The 24,546-nt window shown below is 48.0% G+C and overlaps 1 protein-coding gene across 4 annotated transcripts in view; it reads left to right on the plus strand.

The window, feature by feature from the left end:
• Positions 1-13,657: 13,657 nt before the first annotated feature.
• The window catches only part of SYT17 (synaptotagmin 17), an 89,333-nt gene continuing 78,444 nt past the window's right edge, over positions 13,658-24,546 (plus strand). The window contains exons 1-4 of one of the 4 annotated variants that reach the window (XM_081560839.1): positions 13,658-14,073; positions 17,290-17,492; positions 17,629-17,651; positions 18,282-18,430. In XM_081560839.1, coding sequence (XP_081416965.1) covers positions 17,390-17,492; positions 17,629-17,651; positions 18,282-18,430 — 275 coding nt within the window. In that variant the 5' untranslated portion in view covers positions 13,658-14,073; positions 17,290-17,389. Of the gene's footprint in view, positions 14,074-17,289; positions 17,493-17,628; positions 17,652-18,281; positions 18,431-24,546 lie in introns of those variants that run through there. The other 3 variants (XM_081560841.1, XM_081560840.1, XM_081560842.1) reach the window with 3 other exon arrangements.

Below are 24,546 nucleotides of genomic sequence, written 5' to 3' on the forward strand. Positions count from 1 at the left end.
GGTGCAACAGCAAAACTAGCAGATTTCTGTTTCCTTCTTTACAATTTCATGGAGAGAAGATTCATTCTTACTGTGAATCTTAGCAATCTAGCCATACGATTTTTTTTTTCTTCTCTTGTTAAGTAAAGGACTTTCATCTTTCCTCTTAAAAGAAGCACTTATAGCTAATCTTTGGCATATCCCAGTCACCAACATCATGAATTATTCTTTGGGGATTTGTGGTTGTTGTCCACTTGCTAAGTCATGTCCAACTCTTTGTGACCCTGTGGACGGCAGCACTCCAGGCTCCTCTGTCCTTCAAATCTCCCAGAGTTTGCACAAATTCATTTTGTTTGAGTCAGATATGCTATCTAACCATCTCATCCTCTGCCTTCTCTTTTTGCCCTCAATCTTTCCCAGTATCAGGGTCTTTTCCAATGAGTTGGCACTTTGCATCAGATGGCCAAAGTGTTGGAGCTTCACCTTCAGCACAGTCCTCCCAGTGAATAATCAGGGTTGATTTTCTATAGGATTGACAAATTTGATCTCTCAAAATCAAGGGACTCTCAAGAGTCTTCTCAGCACCACAGTTCAAAAGCATCAATTCTTCAACACTCAGCCTTCTTTATGGTCCAACTCTCACATCCATACATGACTACTAGAAAAACAGCTCTGACTATATAGATCTTTTTCAGCAATGTGATGTCTCTGCTTTTTAATACGCTCTCTAGCTTTGTCATATCTTTCCTTCCAAGGAGCAAGTGTCTTTGAATTTCATGCCTGCAGTCACTGTCCGCAGTGATTCGGGAGCCCAACCAAAGAAAATCTGCTTCCACTTCTATTTGCCATGAAGTGATGGGACCAGATCAGTTCATTTCAGTTGCTCAGTGGTGTCCAACTCTTTGCGACCCCATGGACTGCAACACACCAGGCTTCCCTGTCCATCACCAACTCCCAAAACTTCCTCAAACTCACGTCCATTGAGTCAGTGATGCCATCCAACCATCTCATCCTCTGTCATCCCGTTTTTCTCCTGCCTTCAATCTTTCCCAGCATCAGGGTCCTTTCCAGTGAGTCAGCTCTTCGCATTAGGTGGCCAAAGTACTGGAGTTTCAGCTTCAGCAACAGTCCTTCCAACATTCAGGGTTGATTTCCCTTAGGATTGACTGATTTGATCTCCTTGTTCCAAGGGACTCTCAAAAGTCTTCTCCAGCACCACAACTCAAAAACATGAATTCTTCAGTGTTCAGCCTTCTTTAATGTCCAACCGTCACATCCTACATGACTACTAGAAAAACCATATCTTTGACTAGACAGACCTTTGTCGACAAAGTAATGTCTCTACTTTTTAATATGCTGTCAAGGTTGGTCATAGCTTTTCTTCCAAGGAGCAAACGTCTTTTAATTTCATGACTGCAGTCACCATCTGTAGTGATTTTGGAGTCTCCCGAAATAAAGTCTCTCACTGTTTCCATTGTTTCCCCATCTATTTGCCATAAAGTGATGGGACCGGGTGCCGTGATTTTAGTTTTCTGAATGCTGAATTTTAAGCCAACTTCTTCACTATCCTCTTTCACTTTCATCAAGAGGCCCTTTAATCCTTCTTTTCTTTCTGCCATCAAGGTGGTGTCATCTGCATATCTGAGGTGACTGATATTTCTCCCAGCAATCTTGATTCCAGCTTGTGCTTCATCCAGCCCAGCATTTCACATGATGTACTCTGCATAGAAGTTAATTAACAGGGTGACAATATACAGCCTTGACATACTCCTTTCCTGATTTGGAACCAGTCTGTTGTTCCATGTTCAGTTCTAACTGTTGCTTCTTGATCTGCATACAGATTTCTCAGGAGGCAGGTCAGGTGGTCTGGTCTCTTTCAGAATTTTCCACAGTTTGTTGTGATCCACACAGTCAAAGGCTTTGGCATAGTCAGTAAAGCAGAAGTAGATGTTTTCAGGAATTCTCTTACTTTATGATCCAATGGATGTTGGCAATTTGCTCTCTGGTTCCTCTGCCTTTTCTAAATCCCGCTTGAACATCTGGAATTTCACAATTCACGTACGGTTGAAGCCTGGCTTGGAGAATTTTGAGCATTACTTGCTAATATGAGATGAGTGCAATTGTGTGGTAGTTTGAACATTCTTTGGCATTGCCTTTCTTAGGGACTGGAATGAAAACTGACCTTTTCCAGTCCTGTGGCCACTGCTGAGTTTTCCAAATTTGCTAGCATATTGAGTGCAGCACTTTCACAGCATCATCTTTTAGGATTTGAAATAGCTCAGCTGGAATTCCATCACCTCCACTAGCTTTGTTCATAGTGATGCTTCCTAAGGCCCACTTTACTTCACACTCCAGGATGTCTGGCTCTGGGTGAGTGATCACACCATCCTGGTAACCTGGGTCATGAAGATCTTTTTTGTACAGTTCTTCTGTATATTCTTGCTACTTCTTAATATCTTCTGCTTCTGTTAGGTCCTTGCTGTTTCTGTCCTTTATTGTACCCATCTTTGCATGAAATATTTCCTTGGTATCTCCAATTTTCTCAAAGAGATCTCTAGTCGTTCCCATTCTATCATTTTCCTCTATTTATTTGCACTATTCATTTAAGAAGACCTTCTCATTACTCCTTGCTATTCTCTGAAATTGTGCATTCATTTGAGTATCAATTCAGTTCAGTCAGTCAGTAGTGTCTAACTCTTGGCAACCCCATGGACTGCAGCACGCCAGGTTTCCCTGTCCATCACCAGCTCCGAGAGCTTGCTCAAACTCATGCCCATCAAGTCGGTGATGCCATCCAACCATCTCATGACAGCCACTTTGCATTCTTGAATTTCTTTTACTTTGGGATGGTTTTGGTCACTGCCTCCTGTACAATGTTACAAAACTCTGTCCATAGTTCTTCAGGCACTCTGTCTACCAGATCTAATCCCTTGAGTCTATTCTTCCCCTCCACTATATAATCATAAGAGATTTGACTTAGGTCATGCCTGAATGACCTTGTGATTTTCTCTACTTTCTTCAACTTAAGCCAATATTTTGCAATAAGGAGCTCATGGCCTGAGCTATAGTCAGCTCCAGGTCTTGCATTTTACTGACTATACAGAACTTCTCCATCTTCAGCTGCAAAGACATAATCTGATTTCGGTATTGACCATGTGGTGATGTCCATATGTAGAGTCGTCCTGTGTGTTGTTTGAAAATGGTGTTTACTTTGACCAGCATGTTCTCTTGACAAAACTGTGTTAGCCTTTGCCCTCCTTCATTTTGTACTCCAAGGCCACCTTCAGCTTCTTTGACATCAGTGGTTGGGGCAGAGACTTGGATTACTGTGATGTTGAATGGTTTGCCTTGGAAAGGAACTGAGATGATTCTGTTATTTTTGAGATTGCACCCAAGTACTACATTTCACATTTCAGACTCTTTTGTTGACAATGAGGGCTACTCCATTTCTTCTAAGGGATTTTTTGCCCACAGTAGTAGATATAATGGTCATCTGAATTAAATTCACCCATTCCCATCCATTTTAGTTCACTGATTCCTAAAATGTTGATATTCAACCTTGCCATCTCCTGCTTGACTATATCATGGACCTAAAATTCAAGGTGCCTATGCAATATTGTTCTTTATAGCATCAGGCTTTACTTTCACCACCAGACATATCCACAGCTGAGCTTTGTTTCTACTTTGGCTCAGCTACTTCATTCTTTCTGGAGTTATTAGTACTTACCCTTCATCCTTCCCCAGTAGCATACTGGACATCTTCCCACCTGGGGGGCTCATCTTCTGGCATCATATCTTTTTGCCTTTTCCTACTGTTCTTGGGGTTCTCCAGGCAAGAATACTGGAGCGGGTTGCCACTTCCTCCTCCAGTGGACCACATTTTGTCAGAACTCTTCACTATGATCTGTCTATTTTGGCTGACGCTGCACAGCATGGCTCATAGCTTCATTGAGTTACGCAAGCATCTTCACCACGACAGGGCTTTGGGGGCTTGAAGGGGTCTTTGGGGATTATTATTAAGTAAAAGAAGAGTTACTGGAACACAAGCACTGATATACAGTGATAGTCAACCTGATAACTGAGCTGCCACTAAGTGATCAGTGGATGGGAGATGCTGGACAAAGGGATGGCTCTTGGCCCAGGAGGACAGAGTGTGATGGTACAAGATTTCATCACGCTTCTCGGAAGAACATGCAATGGAAAACAGATGGGTTATTTATTTCTGGAATTTTTCATTTAATATTTTTGAAGCACAGTTGACCCCTGTAACTGAAACCACAGATAAGGGAGGACTACTATGTACAGATGTCTGGAAAAACCTCCTTCTTCACCGGGTTGCTTTAGTGAAAAACTGTAAGGCTTGTGCCCATTAGGGTCACTTACTCACTGTGTGGAAGAAGATGGTCAGCTGAATTCATTCATCCGTTCAACAATATGAGTTGCTTTCTACATGCTCGGCACTACTCTAGGTACTAGGGATACAGGGATACAGGTATGGGAGAAAAAGACAAAAAACAAACAAAAAAACACCACTGAGATCAGAACGCTTACTTCCAATGGGAGAGACAGGCCATAAAAATATGAAAAATATAAGCTCTATCAGATGGTGATATGTATTATGGGGGAAAATTAATTGGAGAAAAGGAATAGGGTGTTCTTGGCAGAAGGTGGAGGTTGCTATTTTAAAGAGGAAAGTCAGGAAGATTCAACTGAGATGGAGACATCTGAGCCAAACCTGAAGGTATCTAATGCTGTCTAACAAATTACCACAGGCTTAAGCTGCTTTCAAACAACATTTATTTTTCATCTCACAGTTTCTCTGTGTCAGGGGACTGAGCATGGCTTAGCTGGACCCTCCGCTTCAGGGTCTCTTACAAGTCTTTAATCAAAATGTCTAATGGGGTTGGGGGTCTCACCTGAAAGCTCGCTGGGGAAGGATCTGCTTCAACGTTCACATGGTTGTTGTCAGAATTTCAGTTCCTCTTGGGAATTGGACTGAGGGTCTTAATTCCTACCTAATCACCCCTTATTTCCTTGTCACGTGGGTCTCTCTGACATAGGTTGTTGTCGTTGTTCAGTTGATCAATTTTGTCTGACACTTTGTGACCCCATGGACTGCAGTCCACCAGGCTTCCCTGTCCTTCACTATCTTCTGGAGTTTGCTCAAACTCATGTCCATTGAGTCAATGAAGCCACATCCAACCATCTCATCCTCTGTTGCCCCCTTCTCCTGCCCTCAGTCTTTGCCAGCATCAGGGTCTTTTCCAATGAGTCAGCTCTTCGGATCAGGTGGGCAAGTTATTGGAGCTTCAGCGTCAGTCCTCACATGGGAACTTTTGACATCAAAGCTAGCAAGGAAAAACATCTGCTACCAAGGTATAAAGTACTGCTTTATGTAACCTAATCACAGAATTGACATCTCCAGGCCTATGATAGATCCCACTCACACTCAATGGTTAGGAGATGAGAAGAAGGTGTCAATAGCAGGAGGCAGAGTAACAATGGACCATCCGAGAAGCTCCCTGTCATAGAGGTGAAAGAGTGAGCCACGGTGGAGCCGAGCTGGAGGAGTGTTACAGGCTGAAGGAATAAATGCAAAAGTCCTGGATGGGAGCTTGCTGGGGTGTTCAAGGAACAGCAAGAGGCTAGTGTGGCTGAAGTATAGTGAGAAAAGGGTGGGGGAACAGAGATGGGCACAGCAGGGTAGATAATGGGGTCCAGGTTACGTGGGACCCCTTGACTTTTACTTTAAATGAGAAGGGAGTCACTGGAGGATTTGAAGCAGAGCAATGACATGAGCTGGCATTGTTCTGGATCCTCAGTACTCAAAACTTTGGTCCAGGGACTAGTAGCATCAGCATCACTTACAGCTCATTGCATTGTTGTTGTTCAGTCATTCAGTCGTGTCTGACTCTCACAACCCCGTGGACTGTAGCCCACTAGGCTCCTCTGTCCATGGGATATCCCAGGCAGGAATACTAGATCAGGTTGCCATTTCCTTCTCCAGGGGATCTTCCCAACCCAGGGATCGAACCTGGGTCTCTGACATTAGCAGGCAGGGTCCTTACCATTGAGCCACCAGGGAAGCCCACCAAAGCTCACTAGCAGTGCAGAATCTCAGGCCCCACCCCAGACCAACTGCACCAGAAACTGTATTTAGCAAGAGCCCCAGGTGAGTGGAAAGCATAGTAGTGGCGTCAGAATCACCTGGAGTGGTTGTTGAACTACAGCTTGCTGCTGCTGCTGCTGCTGCTGCTGCTAAGTTGCGTCAGTCGTGTCCGACTCTCTGCGACCCCACAGACGGCAGTCCACCAGGCTCCTCCGTCCCTGGGATTCTCCAGGCAAGAATACTGGAGTGGGTTGCCATTTCCTTCTTCAATGCATGCATGCTAAGTCGCTTCAGTCGTGTCCGACAGCTTCTGGTCCTCCCTAACTCCCGAGTTTCTGATTTAGTAGATGGTGATGGGGTCTGTGATTCTGCACTTGTAGCAAGAGCCCAGATGATGCTGATGCTGCTGGGCCAGGGGCCCTTCTTTAGAACCGCTGGTCTGCGTGTGCCCCGTGCCAGGGCCCAGGGCCAAGTAAGATAAAATCCCTGTCTTGATGCGGCTCACAGCCTCAGGCCTTTCTCCAGCCTCTGGGGGGGAGATGACACATCAGATCCAAAGCTCCTTCCCTGCCATAAATTCCAGGAAGGTAGATTTTATATGCTGCCCCTTGAAATCACATCAGTGATGTAGGCTCATGCTTACCCTGGCGTCCTGTTTCATTTCTGTAGTTAAATCCCATCTCTGTGTCTCCTAGTCACAGCAGAGAGAGGGAACAGGTGGTCACCAGCTCCCTGCTAATAACTCTTCATATGTTTGCAGCCCATTATTAAATCGCCCTCAGATTTTCCTTCTTGAAGGCTAAATAATTAGCCACCCTTCTCTGAATCACGGGGTGGAGAGGGTTGGGCTGACTATACCTACAAGCCTCAGTCACGAGCATGTGTGGCAGAAATTCTTGAACCAGTGTGGGGGCTGGAGGTGATACGGGGCGGGGGCTTCAGCGGGGTTTCAAAGGCTAGACCTTCATACTCCTTCATCTGAGCAAGAGCCTGAGAAGTGATGCCAGCAGACAGCAGGCAAGATAAGGAGATGGTCAATGGGATGCAGGGATCGGCTGGAGGTCAAGCATCACTGGTGAGTTAAACATCTGCAGGGCTTATAGGCACCATAAGCCTCCAGGCAACCTCCCACCTGATCCTTTGAAGCTAATGTAACGATGCTCCCGGGGTACCCTGGCTGGTGGTGATCATCTTCCTCAGTGGAAGTGTGTGACTTTCATAAAGATGATGTTCTAGTGTGCAGAGGTCAAGGTCAATCTTTGGACCACCTGCATCAGCATACCCTAGGAGGCTTGTTAGGAAATGCACATTCCCCAGACCCCACTGCACCAGAATTTCGGGTGAGGAGTCTAAGAATGGGGAAATTAACAAGACAGCCCCTCCCCTACTCTTCTGTGCAGTCAGGTTTGAGAATGAATGTCCTAGTGTGTGATCTGGCTCTCTCTCTTCCCTTTCTTGGCCGTGAACAAAAAAGGACAATGTTTCAGGGTAAACAAAACATCTAGTATAGCAACTAGTAATAATAGAGTGACTTGTTTGTGTGGTGTGTATAGATTTTGAAAGTAAAAAGTAGTAACAGCATTTCTTGACACCTTGCTCAGTGGCAGGCACTGTACTAAGGAATGAATAGAGGGTGGCCTATAGAGTCCTCATCTCCAGGAAACAGTGCCTCTTAGCATCCCATTCACCGAGGAGGGAGTAGAGATGCTCAGAAGGTGTGAAATCACACAGCTGCTAAGCGGCAGGTGGCATGACTTAGACCCAGGTCCAACTGCCCCCAGAGGTGAGGACTTTAACCTCCAAGTTATCCCTTCCTCCTCCCTAACACTCTCTTCCCTTCCAACTGTAAAACAGGAAGAGGCACCATGGTTACAGATTAAGCATATGCTATGGGGGAAAGAAGCCACTAGTTTTGAATTACATGCTAGTGTTTCATATGCATTTTTCTCATTAGCCTCATCTCATATCTGCCCTGGGACAGAAGCATTATACCCATTCTGCAGGTGAGGAAAACTAAGGTTCCCCAGGGATTAAATGGCTTGCCTGAGGCCACACAGTTATTTTGCGGGTGAGGTTGGACTCAAAGCTTTCAGACCATACTGCCCCTGGTGAGGATGGGGATGAAAGAGGTCTGACTCCTACGCAGGGTCCCTCGGAGGGTTACTCTGGGATGTCAGCCCTGGGGCCGCCCTTTCTATTTCCAGACCAGCTGTTTAATTAGTCCAGAGACTTCTTATTTCCACGGTGTTCAGAAACACTGCCCAGGGTTGGCACTAAATGGCATGTTCTGGAAGCTGTATAATTAAAACTGACTTGGGAGACAATGCCGTCAGCCCGTAGGGCAGAAATAGAAAGTCACCTAACCAGAATGTGTGTTGCCCATATGGATGCCACCGACTGCTTTTGTTCTGGTGCTTTTGATTATAATAGGTATCCTGGTTTGCAGTGCCATCTCTCACTACCTTCTTAGGGATCGTAAAGAGAAAATCATTATTATGTACCTGCCTCTGCCATCCAGGGCTGGGTCTCTGAGGGAAGAAGGTAAGAGGCCAGGCTCCTTTTAGACCCTGTAGATGGAGATGAGCCCAGAAGTGCCACCAGGAAGTGACTGAAGCCTCATTTCCTAATCTTCAACTCTGTCCTTCTGTGTTAGGAGGAGCTAAACATGAACCATTGACATCTCCTGTCCATTGGCATCACCATCTAAATGTTACACTGCCATATCATTATGGGCATTTTTTGTTGTTTTGTCTCCCAGAATCTTTCTTGGAGAACTGCTTCTCCTCCTCTCTGGGTCCTTGTGAGGTCATGCTGGCTCATGATACCCACACTTATCTGGTCACCTGGTCCAGGCTGACTCAGACACAGTGCTGGATCCTCTGGACACGGTGCTTGGTCCAGAGGTAGGCACGTGACCTAAGCAGGACCAATTAGAGTTTTTCCCTAAGATTGCATGCAAACTCTCTCTTCCCTTTGGAGCATAAACTGTTAAAATATAAGCTCAAGGCACTAGTGGCCATTTTTCTGCCATGTGAATCAAAACTACTTCAGGGGGCAAAAAATCCAGTGTTCCAAGAGAAGCTGTGAAGAAGTGAGATATGGAGAGAAAGTGACTTCATTGCAGCCCTAAATCCAGCCGTGACTGGGATTTGCCCTTGGCCTTCCAAGTTAATGAGCCCATAAGTTCTGTTTGGCTCAAGTTGAGTTGAACTGGGTTTCTTTCAGGAACCCTAGACAATACATATCTGAGGTTCAACATATTCAAACACAAAACCTGAATTCCTCTCCCTGCAAACCTGCCCTCCTCCAGCCTCTCCTGCCTTCCACAACCTTATCATTGCTTATTCACTTTCAGCCATTGATACGTTGCCATGACCTTGGTTTAGACTCACACTGCTTCTTACTCGGTTTGCTGCATCAGCCTCTCTGCCTTCAGGCTTGTCTACTATGTGCGCACACACACACACACACACACACACACTTATGCCAAAATCTTTCTCAACCTCACCCTACTGATCTTCTACTGGGTAACTTACAAGGCTACCAGACATCTGGCCCCTCCTACTTGTTAAATCTCACCTGGCACCTCCCTCCCCTCACTTTAGCTAAAGAGCTACTTGGAGTTGCCCTCTGACCTCTAAGCAACCTCCAGGGCTTCTTAATCCTTTCTCTGCCACGGACATCCTGCCAGTCTTTTGAAGCCTATAGACCCCACCTTGGAATAATGTCTTTCCAACATAGAGTAGGATATATAGGATTATAGTGAAATTATACTGATATACATTTATCAAAATATTAAAACCAAATTTAAATTTAAATATGGTAATGTATGTGCTTCTTCAGGCTTCCCTGGTAGCTCAGCTGATAAAGAAGCCACCTGCAATGCAGGAGACCCTGGTTCGATCCCCTGGAAAAGGGACAGGCTACCCACTCCAGTATTCTTGGGTTTCCCTGGTGGCTCAGATGGTAAAGAATCCGCCTGCATTGCAGGAGACCTGGGTTTGATCCCTGGGTTGGAAAGATTCCCTGGAGGAGGGCATGGCAAACCACTCCAGTTTTCTTGCCTGGAGAATCTCCACGGACAGAGGTGCCTGGCGGGCTGTAGTCCATGTGGTCGCAAAGAGTCAGACACAACTGAGCAACAAAGCACAGCACGTGTGCTTCTTCATTAATGCATTAAACAGAAAGATCTAGTGTGGAGGCCCAATAATGGGTATAATTTTCAAACAGTAAAGAGTGTCAATGAAATGTCAAGTTATTTGCAACAACTGTATTGTGATAGGAATATACGTGATTTCTGTTGGTGACAAAGCCCCAGGTAGGGCTTCCCTAGTAGCTTAGCTGGTAAAGAATCCTCCTGCAATTCAGGAAACCCCAGTTCGATTCCTGGGTCAGGAAGATCCACTGGAGAAGGGATAGGCTGTCCACTCCAGTATTCTTGGGTTTCCCTTATGGCTCAGCTGGTAAAGAATCCACCTGCAATGTGGGAGACCTGAGTTTGATCCCTGGGTTGGGAAGATCCCCTGGATAAGGGAAAGGCTACCCACTCCAGTATTCTGGCCTGGAGAATTCCATGGACTGTATAGTCCATGGGATCGCAAAGAGTCTGACACGACTGAGTGACTTTCACTTTAAAGTGACCGTGCAGATGTAACTTTATGCCTTTCTATAAGTTTATGGTCTGCCCCACCCCGATTAAGCACCTCTGAGGTCTAGAATAATCTCTCCATTTTCGGTTCTTTGGGATTCAGCTTAAGATCACCCTCAGATGGTATAAAGAGTCTGCCTGCAACGCAGGAGACCCAGATCCGATCCCTGGGTCGGAAAGATCCCCGGGGTCGGAAAGATCCCCTGGAGAAGGGAATGGCACCCACTCCAGTATTCTTGCCTGGAGAATTCCACGGACAGAGGAGCCTGGCGGGCTACAGTCCATGGGGTCGCAAAGAGTCGGACAAGATTGAGCAACTAACATTTCACACTTAAGGTCACACCTCAAGAAGCATTCTCTGACTCTCACCACACTAGTTGGGGCCACTACTACTTGGTACCCTGAGAGCCCCCTAGACCTCCCTTTATCACACCACAAGTCACACGCAATTCCACACATTTGTCCTGGCCTGGGGCTTCTCTACTGAGATCCATGAAGGTACCAGCTGCCTTGTCCAAACAGGCACAGCCTTGGTCTGAGTCCAGGCTACACCGCAAAGCTGGACTGTGGGTCCCCTGTAGGTCAGGGAGAGACTCGCAGAGCTGGAGAGCCTGAAGTGACTTCTGACACTCCCCTGATGAATGACGCAGGACTCATTTCTTGTCCCTTCTTTCACCAGAAGCAGGATGGTGCAGCCCTAAAGAGTTGGACCTTTCCAGTCAACCAGATCTGCACTTTTCTCCTGTCTCTGTCACTTTCTCCCTGTTTACTTTGGGTGACTCCCTTCCCCTCTAGGAACTTCAACTTCTTCACTTGTAAAATGGGGTGATGACAGTACCCACTTGGTAGGGCTCTGGTGAGGATTATACAAGAACATATGTGAATGAGTCGGAGGCACCCACATTAGCTAAAAATACCATCCATGTATTTATTCAAAAAGCATTTATTACGCACCCATTGCCTGCCAGGTGCTTGACTTATATGAAAGTGTTTTATTGATGTAATTCCAGGGGTATGTTCTCTTATCCCCATTCAAATAACCCTCTTCATTGGAGGAGGGGTGTTTGATATTCTGAGACAGCTTTAAATTTTTACAGATTAAAGTATCAAACTAACCCTAAGGATTTCACCCTCCTCTCCCCAATATCCAGCAGTGGCTAGGCAAGGATTTGGGTTTAAGGAGTCTAGGCTTGAATCCCAGCTCCTTGACACTGTATGTACAGCCCCTGGGCAACTTCATTGCTTTGTGCCTCCTTTCTTTTCTCATCTAAAAGAGTGGAACAGTAACAGTACCCACCTCAAGCCTATCAGAGAATTAAAAGATTGAATTTGTTGTGAAAGGTTTCAAAAGGTTTAAAGCCCTGCCTGGGACACAGTCTCAAAAAGCTTAGCTATTCCTCATGGGAACACCTGGGAAACTCCTCCACTTTCCTCAAGTCCCGGGGGGAGCACCCACCCCAGGAGGAACCCCTCCTCTCTGAAGCCCTCTCCCCTCTAAGCATCACTGCAAAAGAAACATCGTGGATACACACCAAGTTTTAGGAGTGCAGACCATGTGGGTTCAAATGCCAGTGCCACCAGCTGCCAGCTGTCCTGCCTTGGTAGTGACTTTCCCTCTGTGCATCTCAATTTCCCCATCTGTAAACTGGGGAGAGCTGCAGTGCCCCCCTCAGAAAGGTAAGAGGAGTCAAGCACTCTGCTGGGCTTCCTAGGTGGGTTCAATGGTAAAGAATCCACCTGCCAGTGCAGGCGACACAAGAGAGCTGGTTCAATCGCTGGGTCTGGAAGATCCCCTGGAAGAGGAAACTGCAGCCCATTCCAGTATTCTTGCCTGGAGAATCCCATGGACAGAGGACTTGACTGAGCATCCACACACACTACCACTCTGCCAGACGTACAGGAGTGAGCAAGGCAGTGGAGGACAAGAAGAAATGCTCGAGCGAGATGCCTGCGAAATTATAACCACTCGACATACGTTACATGCCATGTACTACAAATGAAATATTATCATACTTAGAAATGTATATGTATGCTAGATATTTACACGAAATATTTACACATATGTGTATTACACCTTTTGTTCATAACTTCCATGTTCATTTCCTCATTTACTCCCACAAAACAGTCCTGGAGGATAGGCAGTGCAGAGATTTTATGCTGTTTTTATTGATGAAAAGACAGAGTCACTGGAAGGTTAAATGGTTGGTAAACTGGTAACTGAAGACGCCTGCACATTTAAAAAAGAGAACCTGCGGAGGGCAATGTTCCACCTCAGATACTGCAGTGGAGAGCCAGCCCCAGCTCTGAGGCCCTGGGGTGGGAGGACCGGTTTGGGGGAAGCCTCCAGGCCCAGGGCGCCCCAGCCACGTGGGCAGGCAGGCAGGCTGGCGGGTGGACACGCCCGGGGGGCGCACGCTCGCTGGCGCGGAGCTTCCAGCGGGCAGAGACGCGCAGGACGCTGGGCGCGACGCTGGGTGGCGCTGCTGGGCCGCCCCGCGCCAGACCTGTTGCGCCCAGGGCGCAAGTCGAGCAGGTTTAGGGTAAAGGGACGCTCCGATGTCTCCGCGCGCCCCGGCCGCCCTCGCCAGTGCATCTCCCTCGGGGCGCCCAAGGCCCCATCTTAACTTGAGGCTTCCATTCGCTTGGCCTCTGCGTTCCTCACCGCAACAGTTCTAGGCGCGTCGGGTGGGGCGGGAATAAAGTTTTTCCAACCCGGTCTAGGAAAGGGCTGGATGGGGAGGACCCTCCCAGCTCCAGACTCTGCGGCGGGCTGGGCCGTGCCCTTTCAGCTTCACGGCCGCCCCGGGGGCCCTGCTCTCGGTAGGTGCCAGCCCCGGTGCCGACCGGATGGGCTGACCGGCGCACCGCCCCCTCCCACCTCCTTGCCCGTCCTGGTCCCCTCCCCCGCCTCTGGCGCGCCCGGGCCCCAGCGTCTCCGGCCCCGCCTGCGCTGGGGTCGCTGCAGTCCCCGCGGCTGCCCCGGGCTCTCTCCCCAGGCGCCCCGGCCTTAATCCCGCCTGGGGAGCGCCTCGGGGGGAGCGCGGGACAGCGAGGGAGGCCGAGGCGGGGGCCCCGGGCGCCCGAGCTCTCCCACCCTGGGAGGCGGCCCCGACTCCCGGAGCCGGAACGCAGGGGAAGGCAAGGACGGGGCGGCCGGCGGAGGGGCGGGCGCCGCTCATCAGCCACGCCAGTCACGTCTGGGGCCACCCGGCTGCCTTTTTCTTCCTTTCCCCCTTTGCTTTCTCCCCTCTCTCCGGTTGGCGAGGGCAAAGTGGCCGTGGCGGCGCCATGCCCGGGCCGGAGTGAGTGCGTGCGGGCGAAAATGGCGTACATCCAGGTAGGGCTGAGGCCGGGGGGCCAGGTCCGCGATGTGGGGAGGGGGGTGCCGCGCCCCCTCCGACTGTGAGCGCGCGGAAGGGAGGGCACACGGCTGGGCTGCCACAAACTTGCCTCGAGAAAAAGGGTGCCTGAGCGCAAGGCAACCTGTGCAGCAGCGGGGGTGCGCCCCAGGAGAAGAGGCTGGGGATCCCCCACACCCCGGGATGAAGGGCCCCAAGTGGACTCTCTGCACGCGCGCCCTCGCCTCCTGGGGACGGAATGGGGGTGGGGCGGACTTTCCCCCCCCTTCCCCCACCCCGTCCCTCGGGCACCCCACCCCAGGGGAGGGGCCGCGGGGAGGGCGGCCCGGGGCGCGCCAGCCGCGCGGCCCGCCAGCTGCCGTTGCCTTGGTGACGGCTCTGGCTAATTGGCCGGCGGAGCGAGCCGGAGGCAGCTGTTCCGGCCAGGAGGGACAAGGACATCGTCTCTCCCGGGCACTGGGTGCTGAGGGGTGGGGGACACCCCGGAGGCGCGCTGGTGATGTTGGGGGGGCAGCCGATTACTTTGGACCATTGCCTTGGGAGTTGTGGGCCCCCCCCTCTTCATCCTGGGGACACCCCACAAGAATCCTTAGGCTGAAATAATTTCCAGGCACATTTTCTTGAGGAGGGCATGCTTGACTAAGAGACCTGTCTCCTCAGTACGAGGAGGGAAGCGGCGACGGGTCAGCGCCAAGGTCATGCCGTCAGACCCGCTGAGCTGCTTGTTTCTGGGACTGGCTCCTTTGCCCCTGGCAGTGATACCGACGAGCTCCTACATTCAGGGTGCCTCTGGGCTCGCTTCTGCCCTCGCCCACCACTGGAGGGGCGTCTGGTTCTTCCTCCCGCTTTGGCTCGCATATCCCCTCATCATGTCCTCAGACTTTTCCACCTGCCAGGAACTGTGCTCTGCCATCCGCCCACAGCCGCCCCGTCCCTCTCCTGGCTTAGAGTCGCTCCATTGACTTCCCTTTCATGGAATCCTTAGGTCATCTTTTCAAGTTCAATGAAGGTCACATTTACTGTTCACGTACTGTGGGGATGTTGTTGGGGGTAGTGGCTACTAAACACGTTCAACAAACACTTGGGTGACATGTAATATGTGTGGGCACTAGGAACACAGCTGAGGAAGCGGCATGGTCCCTGCGCGTCAGGGACCACGCACTGAGACATGAACAAGGTTAGAACGGGCTCCTATGGTTCTTAATGACTCGGTTCTTTGGCACCGAGTAATGAAGTGACTTGCCCAAGGCCACTCAGGTGCTTAGTGGTTGTGGTGAGGCCTAGAGGGGGGTGGGATGGGGATTTGTTAAGCATCTGGTATGAGGATGGCCTGGTGATGTCGACTTTTCTTCTAGAACAAGGTGTCTAACTTTTTCTGTAAAGGCCTACATAGTAAATATTTGTTTTTCTTCGAGGGCTGAGTGATCTGTGTCACAACACTTCACCTCTTGATTACGGTGCTACACAGAGACACTAGTAAATGAATGGGCATGGCTATGTTTAAATAAAACTTTATTTGTGGACACTGAAACTGAATTCCATATACTTTGTACAAGTCAAGAAGTATTCATCTTTAAAGTTTTTTCAACTAATTAAAAATATACAAACCCTTCTTAGCTGGAGGGCCATAGAAAAACAAGCTGCAGGCTGAATTTGGTCTTTGAGTCATAGCCTGCACCCCCTGTTCTAAAATATCTGGGCTTTCCTTCCTCCTTTTTTTTTTCTGGCTCGAATCAGTTCTCCTCCATTGGGTCAAACAAGTAAGCCTGAGTCCCAAAGACTCAGCAGCACGCTTGGGAGCCTCAGCGCATCTCCCCTTTCCTCTTCATCTTCCTTAGTTTCTCTGCCCCCTAACACTCACCTTGCACCTGGGCTTTGAGAAAGCTGCATGGTTGTTCCTAGGCGGGACCCCAGAGGTGGCCTTGCCTCTGCTCATCATGGTTTTAGAAATGGCTCTCTTTTGATCACTATATACCCAGGAAATGCCTTCCTGTGAGCCTGGATCGTTGTGAAAAAGCATCCCTTTATCCCTGCACTTTACCGTAAGCATGTTAAAGCACTTTCTCATGTAAGCCCCATGAGGGCATAGCTGTTTGCTGCTTTTTTCGCCTCACCACTCTGTCGGCCAGGACAGTCCCCGGTGCCTGGCAGGATCCAACTGGACTTGACAAACTGTCTGGTTCTCATAAGCCACGGAAAGCATGCAGATACTAGCCAGCACAGAGCCTTTTCATAGTGTCCTAGCTTAGCCCTTCCATTAAAGGAAAGAGGTGACTGAGGCTCAGACTCCCAGCTTGCCTGAGTCACATGACTGGCCACTGATAAGGCCAGGACTAGTGCCTCTTTTCTCAGTTTTGTGCCTCCCCCAGCCTCTTGTGATTGGTGACCACGACTTTTTCCCCCCAAACTGCAGTAAATCCCTTATCACTTCAAGGATTTTGAGTTTTTCACGAGCTATGTACCCCTACCACTTGTGATGTTAGTTACTTAATTTCTTTTCTATAAATGGACTTGTGCTTTATTTTAACTTTAATATGAAAAGGAAACGTCATGTCACTACCATAATAGAAAACCAGGGTCACCTGATAGGAACTGAAGGCAATAGGAAAAATACAATGAGAATAATGCCACATTCTTGGGTTCTAGCTAGCTATAGTCTGTCTGCAAGGCTCTGAGCTGGGGTCTGCTGTCTGTTTAAAAAGGAAGGCAGGGTGGGATTTGCAACTGTTAAGAAGGATGTTACATACAGTGGTACCAAATTAAGACCTTCTTCACCTTGCAAAAGAATTGAGAAAGATGATTAGCTTTCTCCCTCTTGATTCAAAGTTCTGAGTTCCATGGGAGACTCCTCCTAACCTGTCTGGTTTACTTGGCCTTTTGGAAAACTGTGAAGACCCTTCCCAGAAAGGGGGTGAAGGGAGCCTGTGCCTTGGGAACTGGTGAGAAGAGGCTGGGGTTGGGGTGGGGCTGAAGATGGAAGGGAGCCCCTCCCTTCTTCCCGGGGACCAGACTATGGCTTTCTTTTCCGCTCCCTCTATTTGTGGGTGGTCATATGAAGCTCCCCACCATTGGACCAGAATTGGAAGGTAGGGCCTCTGGGAGGGCGGGGGAGCCAAGTGACATCCATGCTGTGCCTGCCTGCAAGTTAGCTAATCATGTCCTTCTGGGTTGGCTTCATGGCTATTTCTGTATAGGAAGGTTTGCTCCTCTCCTGAAGTGTGGCTGCATTGGATAGCATGACTATCTATCCACCCGCTCTGATTCATAACAGCATACGGTGCAAATCAAATCGAAATGCTGAAGTTTCCCATTTATTCGGTGTTGGTTAGCCAGGAGGCTACCAGCAGCCCTGAAGGTAACAGCACCTTGTTAGGAGGTCAGCTCCCTTCCCAGGATGGTAAGTGGAAAGAAGCAGGGCGTTTTTTTTTTCCTCTCTTTCTGAGTTGCAGGAATATTGCTAAACTGGTCTTGTCTCTCTCTCTGTGTCATCCCTCACCCCCTGTGCCCCTTGGCTTCACGTGGATCTCTAAAAGGGCAGTTGGAACCTTTAAACGAGGTGAGTAAATTCGGTGATTTGTCTGGTCTGGCTTCTAATCAAGAAATGCTTGCTTTTCATTTTGGAGCCTTTTGTGGGGCTGTGGGGATGCTGAATATTAAACAACAACTGGATGTTGATAACAGCTCGGTTTCGATGCCATTCTAGGGAAGGGAGATCCCAGTGAAAAGATACTAGTTAATGAGACTAGGTTTTCCTTCCCACCCTCTACTTATTCCATTTGATTATCTCTGTTTACTTTAATGTCATGAAATTATTAAAAAAAAAATATTTGTGCTTTGCTTTCAAGAAGACAGAGTAATAATCATTGTGTTTTGCGAACATATTGCATAGCCCTCAGGATGTTGAATAAACCACCCACATGTCAAGAAAGACATTCATATACAAAAGAAAATACCTGCAAACGTTTTGCTTGCTATTAATGGCTCGAGCTGGTTGGTGTTTGCCATCTTTGTACCTGCAGTTGGTAAATAGGAATGGAAAACATTTTGTTCTAAGAGATCAGCCGTGGAGACAGACCTGAATGTTGTTATTTCTCATCAGGGATCGGCTGCTTGTAATTGTGGGTGTTTTTCCTCTTCTTCCTCCCCTTCCCATCTCTCCTCTGCCCACCTCCCTCCATGGCCTCAGGGTTTTCTTTCTAGAATCTCCGACCTACTGCTCTGCAGATGGACTTGCCGGCATTGCTGTCAGAAGTGCTATGAGTCCAGCTGTTGCCAGTCGAGTGAGGATGAAGTTGAGATTCTGGGACCTTTCCCTGCCCAGACTCCTCCCTGGCTGTAAGTAAAACTGCTCCGAACTTCCTGGAAAGCCACCTTAAGACCTTTCTTTTCTCTGTTTCTGTGAGGGGTCTGGGACAACTTAGGGGTATGGAGGGGGGAAAGGCTGAGTTTCCATTGACCTCTTAGTCGCTGATGGGATGTACTCTGTGCCTCATTGCGTTTGGCAGGCTGGTGAGACCAGCTGAAGGTGGGGCTTCAGTTCAGCTGGTTTTCACAACCGGCCTTCTGAGATATGAACTGTGAAATGCTAAGCATGTGGGCGCTTTTAATCATGTTGAGTGTCGTTCCAAGTGGAAAAAGAGATCTGTGAGCGTCTCTATTCTTCAAGGGATGTCCAGATCCTAAAGGTTTTCCATCCAAGTCAGTATGACGAACCATCCTAGCGCCTGGCTCATGCTAAACACTTAGTGAGTATTTAGTGTGGATGACAGGAACAAACAAGTACCTCTTTGCTGATCTGAGCAAGAACTTCAGAAACAGGGAAGCAGAACACACCTCCAGGCTCCATCGTGTCCTCCTCCAACGCTGTTTATGCTCTCTCTGGCATCTTTCGTTTTATTTCCAATTCGTTCTCCTCCCGCGCCTGCATACAACATCTCCATCTGCCAGTCGCTCAGATATTTTGGGAATGCAGTTTTGAATCTTCAGCCACGTGTCTGGGCCACCTCTCTGTGGCTGGGAGAGGAGCGTGGCCAGAGAGTCTGGGGTGAATCTAGAGGGCCAGGGCCTGGGAATCGTCCAGTGCAGCTTCCCATGATGTAGAGAAGGACGCCCAGGGAGGTAGGAAGACGGTGTGAGGGCCCACAGCTGGAGCCTCAGTGGAGATCCTGTGCTATCTCAGGTTAACCCTTGGGGTAAGATTCCAGAAGCCTCAGGCACCCCGTCTTTTCCTTGGGGGTCATGCCTCAATCCTCTAATTTTTTTTTGAGAAGCAAGTATCAAATATTTTCATAGCAGAATGGCTCTGGGTCACAATCTGTGAGTTCAAATCCTACTTCTAATTTTTTCCCGTTCTGTGACCTCAGGCAAGTTGCTTGATCTCTCTGTGCCTTGATTTCCCATCTGTCAAATGGGGATGATAAAAAAAATTTATTTATCTTACAGAGCTGTTGTGATGATTGCATGAATTAGTTTATGGAAAAATACCTTGTTGGCAATCATAAAAATAAGTGATTCTTTTTACCCTATTTTGGCCTGGGTTTCCTCATCTGTAAAGTCGGGAAAGTAATAGAACTTATTTTATACGGTTGCTATTAATAATAGTGACATATGCATGTAACATGCTTAGCACAGTTGTAAGTATTCATCTCTATCATTATTAGTTTTTGAGAGATTCTTTAAATTGATGTAAAGACTATGTGAAGGAACCTTCCCTGACTCACAGGTTGTAACCTGGATCTTGCAGTTGTGCACAGAGTTGAGATGTTTGGTGAAACCAGCTCATTAATGAAGGGATTGTTCCCATTTTGTAGTGATGGAGGTTGGCTCAGCCCATCTGGTGTCTTTAAAGCCACGCTCAGAAGAATTCCAGCTGTGTGATGGCATGGCTATTATCTGTCTTTTTTCATTCCAGAAAAATACTTTTTGACCAGCTGATTAACCTGCAGGCAGAAATTGAGTCCTGAAAGTGTCAATTATGCTGTTGAAAAGTTAAGCTCAGTTTTTTTGGTAGTTATTTCTTGAGGTTGCCCTATGTACCAGGCACTATGGGAGGCACAAGACTAGATACAATCCTGTTCCCATGCTCAGGGAATTTAATATCTGGTATAGAAAATAAGGGCTTCCCTGGTAGCTCAGCTGGTAAAGAATCCACTTGCAATGCAGGAGACCCCAGTTCGATTCCTGGGTCGGGAAGATCCGTTGGAGAAGGGATAGGTTACCCACTCCAGTATTCTTGGACTTCCCTTGTGGCTCAGCTGGTAAAAAATCCACCTGCAATGTGGGAGACCTGGGTTCGATCCCTGGGTTGGGAAGATCCCCTGGAGAAGGGAACGGCTACCCACTCTAGTATTCTGGCCTGGAGAATTCCACGGACTGTACAGTCCATGGGATCGCAAAGAGTCAGACACAACAGAGTGACTTTCAATTTCTTTCACTTCACTATAGGAGATAAAGCAGGTAAATAAATTAGTTGTGTATTCACATCCTGCACACACGTGTGACAGTTCTGCATAGAATTTTGTTATGGAAAAATTCTAGGTAAATGGCTTCAGGCGTAACTGGATCCAGGGGCTCAAATGATGTCATGGGTGTGCATGTATGTGCTCTCTCTGTCTTTCTTTCTATTTCTTCTGTATTGGCCTCATTCTTAAGCCTTCTTTTTCCTTTGTGTTATGTTTGACAGCAAAATATCAGGAAAAGCTCTCATTGCTCTCGTTTGGGCCACATGCCAATCACTTGATCCAGTCACTTTTGCTTGGAGGAAAAAGTGCTGGGATAATGTCTGGGTTTCCTGACCTGAAACCAGGGAAAGGGTTATTCCACCTGAAACACATGAACTAAGCTAGTCAAACAGGAGTTGACAGACTTTTCCTATAAAGGGCCAGAGAGTAAATATTTTAGCCTCATGGACTAGTTTTTATTGCAGCCACTCACTCCCATCCTTGTAGTGCAAAAGCAACCATAGGCAATTCACTAGTGAATGGGCGTGGCTATGCTCCAATAACACTTCTACAAAATCAGGCAGTGGGCCCCAAGTTTGCTGACCTGGGTAATAAACAATTTGGATGCTGTGGCTGGATCCAGGGTAGACAAACACCACAGATGGGACACTGCATCTCAGAAGAGTTGGGGGAATCAGAGAAAATGCGCTTGCACGTTCAGGTTGTGTGGGGTCTCAAATGCCAAATTAAGGAATTTGGATTTTCTTCTGAACCAGAGGAGACCCCTGATAGACATTGAAAATCACAGCCTGTTTGCCTCAGATGTTGGGTGTTACAGATGTATGGCCACTAAGCTGGAGGACAGTTGCATTTTGCTCAGATCACTGACCCTTTGTGCAAGCAGGGGGTTCCTTCTGGGATGGCATCCTCAGGGAAGACACTTGTTTTGGTTATGCTACAAGCAGAGAAGTGAGCTAGAAACTTCCAGCAGCCAACTCACCACATAGCTTCAGGGGGCACCCTTCACATGGTGGTCATTATGGATGAGACCACCTAGACTTGTGCAGTGTACCGTCTGAACAGCTGTACATGACCTGTGTGCTTCCCAAGATGACCCAGGTCTTCCTTGAATCCTGGATAGCACTGAGGACATTTTTGATAGTCAACCTCATACCAAATGTTAAGAGAAATCTGTAAAGAGGAGGCAGGTTAAATCCTCCAGAAAGAGAATTTTACAGCTTGTGCTTTCCGCAGATTTATTTACCAAGTGGGCAGTTGCATGTTATCAAACAGGCAGGGAGCAGAAATGTCATGCATACAGGCTTTGCAGTACCATTCCTACTGTGCCATTTGAGTCAGGAACCACAGAAAGTGCCTTTCTGTGGGGTAGCATGTAGCAGATGAGCTGGGTCTTTGCCTGTGTGATCGGAGGGGACACACCATTAACTGTCACATATGCTTTTGTCATGTGGGTCCCGCAGCTTTCCTGGGCTGGACTGGGCTGATGAGAGTCAGGAAAACCAACTCACCACATAGTACCATCCGACTGGCTCCTTCTGTGGCAGTGCCAGAAAGACCCCCACTGAAGAGTGAATTAGGTTCTTTCTTTTTCCAAGAGTCATGTGTTGAGTACCTACTATGTGCAAGGTTCTTCCAGGCCTCCTAGGGGATGCCCAGCTCAGTAGTGTGGGGCATGTAGTCCGGAGTCTGGTGCTGCTGGACTCCACTGGGGTTCTGCCATTTAGTGGTGCAGATCCATTCTCCTTCCCTCCCATCACCTGACCAGGGCTCCATTTTTTCCCTGTCTGTAAACGGGGTAGACGCAGTTCATAACAACTAACTCCTGGATTGCTTCAAGCCTGAAATGATGGTTCATACAGAGCATTTAGTGCAGTGCCTGGCACATAGTAGGTGCTCAGTAGCTGCTACCTTTGATCCTAATAAATCAGATGCCAACATTAAGATTTGTACCCTGTTATGGGAGGGGTGACAAGTCATGCCCTCAGGTGATTGTGACACAAGATAAGTCAGATAAAAGCCACCAGAAATGTGTATTCATTCATTCACTGAAAAAATAAATCAGAGCACCCCATGCATGCCAGGTGCCGTGCAAGGAGGGCAGTGGTGAATGAAGAAGACACTGCCTCCCTCTACCCGCATGGGCCTCTGGCTTAGTGTCAGATGCAGAGGAGAAGAAGGCAGGTTACACTGAAAAAGAGGCATGTGCTGAAAGGGACTTAAAAGAAGGTGCAGGGGTAAGGGCTGATGGGCTGGGAGGAGGCAACTGGACTGGTGGGTCCTCTCTGAGGAGGTGCTGTTGCAGCTGAGTTCTGAATGATAAGGAGGAATGGACAGGTGATGGGGCAGGACAAGCATTCCAGGTGGAAGGGACAAAGGGCATGGAGGCTTGGTGGTGGCAGAGGAGGCAGGGGTGGCCCAGGTGTACACTGGTACTATGTCTGAGAGGACTCAGCCAAGGCTTCAGGAAGCAATGGCATTGAAGCTGACCCTTGAAGACTGATGGGAGTTCGCAGCCGGAGGCAGCGGCCACCATGAGGTGTGACAGCCGGGAAACAGGCCGTGCAGTGGCCGTCGCATGTTTTTGCCGCCTTCCTGGGGAGATGCAGCTGCTTTCCTTTACGGGAGAGAAAGATTGATCCAGTGTGATCCCGTCTCCCTTCAATCCCCCTGCCAGCCCCACGTTTCATCTGCTACGTTCTCCGATTCTTGACCAGGAGTGGGAGGCACTGGGCATTGCCCCCGTAACATGCCTGCTTGTCCCAGCTGTGACCCTAGCTTTGGAAGAACATCGGATCCGTTTCGTGTCATGCACAGGATGTGTCTGACCTCCCAGAACTTGAAAGTTGCATTTTTTGAGATTGGTTTCTCTGCAGGTTTAAATGTCAACTTGGGAGATGCAGTCTTGGAAGGTATTGGTCTGTGGCTGTGATGGCTGAGGGCTTGTTATCAGCAGCATCAATCTCACGGCCACTTTGCCAGCTCTCTCCCCTCCCCTTACCCCCACTCCCAGCATCCTCACTAGCTGTGTGAGTATTGGGGGATCTTAAAGCCACCTCTGCTGTAATATTGCTAACATCACCTAAAATGTATTGAGCGCCTACCTACAACATACCAAACACTGTTCTAATCATTTTATATATGTTAGCTTGGTCTTCAAAGTAACCATGTAAGGTGGGTACTATTATTAGTCCCATTTTACGGACAGGGAGATGGAGGGAGACAGAGGGACTTGCCTTGAGCCAGCTCTTAAGTACTATCTTGTACCCCAACCCACAAAGAATGTACTTTCTATTTTTTAAGCATTTGTAATCTTTATTGGGAGAACATTGAGTTGTGGTTCCTGCTATTTACTGGTATTTCTACACGGTGAACTGTGTTCTTAAATCACTGATTCTCAGAGCCATTTTGTAGCGCAGAGTCTTAGCTGCTGGACCACCAGGAAAGTCCCAAGAACCTTTGAGTGACATTGTTACAAGATTTTTTTTCAAGATATTATAGACACAGTGACTGTTGAAATAACAGGGCAATTCTTACCAAAAACTACTTGCAGAAATTCTAATGCATTTAAACAGCCACGTGGTTCCTTCCAGACTGAAGGTTGACAGGTCCCATCTTGATGACATCACCGACTCCGTGGACGTGAGTTTGAGTAAACTCCGGGAGTTGGTGATGGATAGGGAGGCCTAGCGTGCCACAGCCCATGGGGTCGCAAAGAGTTGGACACGACTGAGCGACTGAACTTAACTGATCTTGATTTAGTCAAGTGGTTCCCATGCAGCAATATCCTGAATAAGTTTACATATCCCTTCCCCCACCCCAGCTTCAGCTTTGAGATTATGCAAATTCTTGGCAGATTGTTGTAAACTGGGAAATATTCATTTATTTCATGTCACATTTTGTGCAAAAAGCAAGACATTGTTGAGAATTAAGGGCTATTGAGAATTTATTTCAAATTCTCGTTATTCCAAGTTGCGTGAACTGGGTCTGAGA

The sequence above is a fragment of the Giraffa tippelskirchi genome, chromosome 13 (assembly GCF_054371585.1).
Source record: "Giraffa tippelskirchi isolate mGirTip1 chromosome 13, T2T-mGirTip1v1.2.pri, whole genome shotgun sequence".
In the NCBI taxonomy this organism is placed as follows: domain Eukaryota; kingdom Metazoa; phylum Chordata; class Mammalia; order Artiodactyla; family Giraffidae; genus Giraffa; species Giraffa tippelskirchi.